Source organism: Colossoma macropomum, unplaced genomic scaffold, assembly GCF_904425465.1.
Source record: "Colossoma macropomum unplaced genomic scaffold, Colossoma_macropomum, whole genome shotgun sequence".
Lineage (NCBI taxonomy): Eukaryota > Metazoa > Chordata > Actinopteri > Characiformes > Serrasalmidae > Colossoma > Colossoma macropomum.
The window spans coordinates 21,689,316-21,694,721 of record NW_023494810.1 but is presented as its reverse complement, the minus strand read 5'-3'; the positions used below and the strand labels follow the sequence as shown (position 1 = coordinate 21,694,721).

General features: G+C 39.8%; 1 protein-coding gene across 1 annotated transcript; it reads right to left on the bottom strand.

The window, feature by feature from the left end:
* Positions 1-3,406: 3,406 nt before the first annotated feature.
* myog (myogenin) lies at positions 3,407-5,087 on the bottom strand. The gene is made up of 3 exons (XM_036560097.1): positions 4,394-5,087; positions 3,817-3,922; positions 3,407-3,649 (listed from the first exon to the last, which is right to left on the bottom strand). Exons 1-3 carry the CDS (start codon positions 4,931-4,933, stop codon positions 3,531-3,533), a joined length of 765 nt encoding a protein of 254 aa, XP_036415990.1. The 5' UTR covers positions 4,934-5,087; the 3' UTR covers positions 3,407-3,530.
* Positions 5,088-5,406: the final 319 nt, after the last annotated feature.

The following is a 5,406-nucleotide window of genomic DNA, read 5'->3' as shown; positions in this document are numbered from 1 at the left end:
AAACAATAACAAACTATACTGAAGGAAAATAGAATCCTGAAACTAAATTGTTAAATAATATTTAAAGAGCACTTGTTCTTTGTTCAGTTAAGACCATATTAGACATGTCTAAATGATTTATTCACTGTGCATGAAGCTTTATTTATTATGACCTGTATTAGTACATAATTGGAGGACTGTAACGTGAAAACTAAGAATAATGCGAAATGAACACCTAAATAACTGGAAGTATCTTATTCCTGCAGGTTCTCAGTAGAATGAAGTGACTTCTGGAGTTTATTGTAGTGAAGCTAACACATTTTTAAAATAGTGTGCATCACAAATTCAATACCTGTTCATGATTAAAAAAAAACAAAAACAAAACATTCCAGAAAAAAAACACCCTTTCATACAAGTTCATACGAGTTCTATTTATCCTCACTTAATTGTCAACATGGGTTAAAACTAGCTTAAAACACTTAATAAAAACTTGTTTACTCTACTTAAAAAAATGGAACATATCTTGAATGCATTACTGACTGAACTCCAGATGTCACGTAAAGTTTCAGGGAACAGTGTAAAATACAAAAAATGTCTGTACGATACTAAAATAAGTAAGACAGAAATATAATTAAACCTTGCTTAAAAATCACATATCAGGCCTATCTGAGAACTGTCTGGACGTGGTCTTACCAAAGGAGTGCGCATGATTGACAGCCCTCCTGGCATACTACAGCACTAAAGCAGAACTAAACGCAACAACACAACCAGAAAATGAGTGAAACATGCTCTACATATCATTAATGTCTAAAATATATCGCTGCTGTCAGAAGAAAACCTCATATCTCCATTTTTGTTGTTTTTCAGTTTTTGACATAATTTGAAAATGCCTGTTACCCTTTACATTGTATGTACTTTCTGAAGAATGGACCAAAAGAACAGATGCAAAATGACTTGGAAAAAAGTCTGGTTCCATTGACTTATATTAAAAGTAAAGTAGGTTTTTTCCTTCTCCTGTAAAGTTGTCATTTGGAGATATGAATATATATATATATATATATATATATATATATATATATATATAATATATATATATATATATATATACTGCTATATAGTTTATGGATAAAGGATATGCAGGTGGTGTTGGTAGATTATTTCTATCAGAGCTCACTAAGCCGTCCAGTTTTATATGGCGACGTCTTAAAGAAGAAGGTTTTATTCACTGTACTGCTGGATGTCTGAATGGACGAATGGACGTTTATGCTAGCTCAGTTATGCTAAGTTAGCTGTTGTTTATTAGCTTTCTTGTGCTAAGATTCTCTGACTTGAACATAGAAAAGGGGAACACAGTTTTGTTTAAGCTGTGTGGGCCAGAAATGCCACGTCAGCCTTGTTGTTTGGCGAGGACAATGCTTATGTATGCACTACCCAAGATTAGGACTGCCCACTTTACACTGAGAGAGGAGAATGTTAGCAAGAGCAAAATTAACCTACTTAGAAAGAAAGCAAAATTTAGGTTCTCTGGAGCTTTAACACTACCTAGAACCCTGGAATAGAACATTGTAAACTATACACTGATAATGTATGAATTTAGGTGATTACTTTGGGGACATTTTCATAACAAGATCTTTTATTGGGAAATATTATAATTAATAATATGATTTTAACATAACAGACCTCCAGCTATGTACTAATACAAGTCATAATGAATAAAGCTTACTGCATAGTGAATACACTATTTAGAACTGGGCTTTACTGAACACAGAACTAGACATCCTTTCTGCTTTTGTGTTTTTTGGAAAGCAAAATGATGTCTTCCTTAGAGATTTTGGTAACACTTTACTGAGGGGCATTCATAAGGGTGCACGACACCTACATTAGCCTTTCATGACAACTGACATAAACCTACTGAAACATTTATAAAGGTTTATTTCAACAAGAGTTGGTTGTAATATCACTTATAAAAACTGACAGAAGCAGCCTTTATGATGACTGACGCTTGTTGGAATAAGCCTTTGTAAGTGTTCATGTAGGTTTATGTCAGTTGTGATGAAAGGCTAATGCAAGCCTCATGTAGCTTTACAAACGAGGGATGACTTGTGGGTCCCTGGTGGTCCGAGGCCCCAAAGTGCTTATATTGGTTATGGCAAGAAACAGCCCTGTGTGGAAATGATGTTCACATCTGAATGCAGTAAATTCAGTGCATCACTTTCTTCAGTATGTATTTTTACATTTCTTTTCAATCTTTCTGTCCTGCATTCCTTGTTTTTCTGTCTTTTTACCAAACCATACCTTCATGGTGAGACCTTTCTGATGATAGACTGACACCTTGAATTGTTAAATCTTGACCTGCACCAGTCCAGTGTCGACCCACCGGTGAGGCGTTCCTTTATTTCTGCAGACGAACGATGTGTGTGAAGTTTGAACTGACAGCAACCCGAAGCCATCTGCTTTGCAGTGTGTTCTCCTGTGATTGGTAGCATTTTACACCCTGCCGTTTCTGTACTTCTTGACAGTAATGTGAAGTGTAAGACAGGTGCAGCTCTCTCTCTCTCTCTCTCTCTCTCTCTCTCTCTCTCTCGCTCTCTCTCTTTCTCTCTCTCTCTGGCTCTTTCTCATATTTCAATCTGTGTGCATGTGTGTAGGTTTAAATGTCAGTGTAAATAGTTCATTTGTGTACAGAATGATGTATACAGTAGTTCTTTCAGATTTCACATGAGGCATGTGGCTTAAGTCTGTTAAAGTGAGAGTTTTTTTCTTGCTTTCGGAGGGAGATTTTTTTTTCCTAGTAGGTGCTGTCGAGGTTATGTTAGCCTCTTTTTTCTTTTTCTTTCACTGTAAATGTATAAAACAAGAAAAAAATGAAATATATAAATATTTGAAATAAATATTTAACTATGTAATAATTTTCCAATTGATCTTTTCATTTTTGGGCACAATTTTGAATGCTATTTTTCCATCCAGGAAGAATATATGAGAAAATGTACAAATGTACAAATACACAACAATCTTTATTATAAAAGTTCAAATAAATTATTCCAAACACAAAACAAACAAAAAAATAGAAAATAAAATAGAAAACAAAACAAAAAAAACAAACAAACACTCTGTAGAAAATAGGAACGTATTTACATGGCATTTTGGAACTAGTTTAAATTAAGCAAATATTGGTCAAAACTGTCATAAAACATTGGCCCCACAAACGAATATTTGTTGGTAAGCATAACACACACGCAAAAGAATGCAAGAAACAAGAACAATCAAGGAAAGGTTTCAGCATGAGTTTGCCTTTGCTACTCCTGTCTTAGGTCTAGACTAGCTAGCCTGCATCCTTCCAAAGATAAGAAAAAATTGGAAATATTTGTTATGGACCACTAAATTTTGCTTGGAAATGGAACCCCAGGGGGTCGGTTTTGTTTTTTTGTTTTTTTGTGGTTTTCTTGTAGTTTCTCGGCCTCAGTGTCGTAGGTAGTGCTGCCGTTATAGGTTTTCTGGACCTGGACGTCCTAATGGGGCAATTTCCGACATTTCTTCACCCCATTTCTTTTTCATTTGGTAATGTCTACTGAGTAAGTGACTGGTGTAGCCTCTGTGCCTGTGATGCTGTCCACGATGGATGTCAGGGATCTCAAGTTGGCTTGCTCAGAAGAATCTTCATTGAGGAGATCTGGAGGAAACAAGGAGGTAAGAACTTTTGAGGTCTAATATTCCAAACTTGTCTTGGTCAGTATGTCTTATGAAGCTTGAGATTGCTATGAGGGTTCTAATTTATTGACCGCAAAACAGCATTTTGATCAGCATTTCACTGTGTGAATGATGGATTTCTGCTCTTACCTTCATGAGTGGAGTTGTAGGCTGGGGCGCAGTGCTCAGATGCACTGCTCCACTCTGGACTGCTACAGCAGGTGCTCCCAGACCCCTGCTCACTTGAGGAGGACACCTTAACACACACACACAAACACACACACACAGTTGTCAATCTCAACTCTGTCCCACCCATATACAAACAAAACAACTTAATGGTAGGCAAGCTGTGTTTCAGGCACCACGAGGAACTGTCTAGTTTTTCTGTACACAGTGTAAAACTTTCACCAAAGCTAAAAAATCAAGCCTAATTGTATTAAAGTAAATATTCTCAAAGCAGGTGATTTTTGCTTTCAATTACCTCGATGGTGATTACATTTCAATACGTTTATTTGTGTGTTAGATTGTATAGAATGTGAATTTTGAATAGCATGTGATTCCAGTGTGAGCTTTCCTTTACAGCTATCCATCAACAGAACATAGATTTTCTTGAATTGTGTTCATTTACTCATCTTGACATTTACTCGCTTTGCCAATGAACTACAGCTCTTTGCCTTACACGCCCCTCTCCCCCACCCACTCCAGCTTCAATCCCAGCTGTACTCACCCTCTGCGGGGCTGTGCCCCTGTAGTGCAGTCCAGCCTGCTCATGTTCCTGCTGGTTGAGGGAACTGACCAGCGCCTGCAGCCTCTCAATGTACTGGATGGCGCTCCTCAAGATTTCCACCTTGGGCAGCCTCTGGTTGGGGTTCATCAGTGTGCTGCGCTTGAGTGCCTCGAAGGCCTCATTCACCTTCTTGAGCCTCCGCTTCTCACGCAGCGTGGCCGCCCGCCGCCGATCCATGGTCACCGACTTGCGCTTGCACACTTTGCAGGCCCAGGGCAGGCACTGACCCGGGCAGTGCTGCTGTTCTTGGGTTGGCGAGAGCGAAAGACCTACAGTAGATGTTGGGGATGGCTTGTCCTCCAGCCCAACGCCGCCAGACAGCAGCCTGCTATCCCCGCAAAGCCCGACCATGGAGCTCCTGTCTTGGTATCCTGCTTGGTCAAAACCTCCTGTCAGCCTCGAACCTGAAAAGTAGTTGTCACCCCCTTCGTAAAACCTCTGGTCTGGGAAGAAGTACGGGTTGGTCTCGAAAAGCTCCATCTTAAGGCTTGAGTTAACGTAGATTCCACCCAGCTTTCTCTTCTTGCCCTCCTCTCTCGCCTGTTCTCGTTCTAGGTCCTGCCTGGTGGTGTATCCCTGAGCTCGTGCCGAGGAAGATCTGTGGGCGACAACTGCTCCAACACCAACTGCAGGGGTGGCATTTAAACCCTCTGCCTCGTGTTAGATCACTAGGTTAAATATAGCAGAGGGCCCGGAGAAACCCGACCCCGCGTTTAGCTGTTGCCGCACATCTAAACTTTACATCTCTGTCCATTCCCCCCCATCTCCTGGGGATTTGGGGGCCAGTTTTGTTCAAGGAACGGCGTCAGGCCACTGTTGAAAGTCCGGCAACATGATATGGTGCCAGGGAAATCAAACGGATCGCAAGAGATTTGAAAGAGCGATCCAGAATTGGTGCCTTAATTAACCAACACAACCCCTCACCATCAATTTGTTCTCTTGTTTTAAGAGAT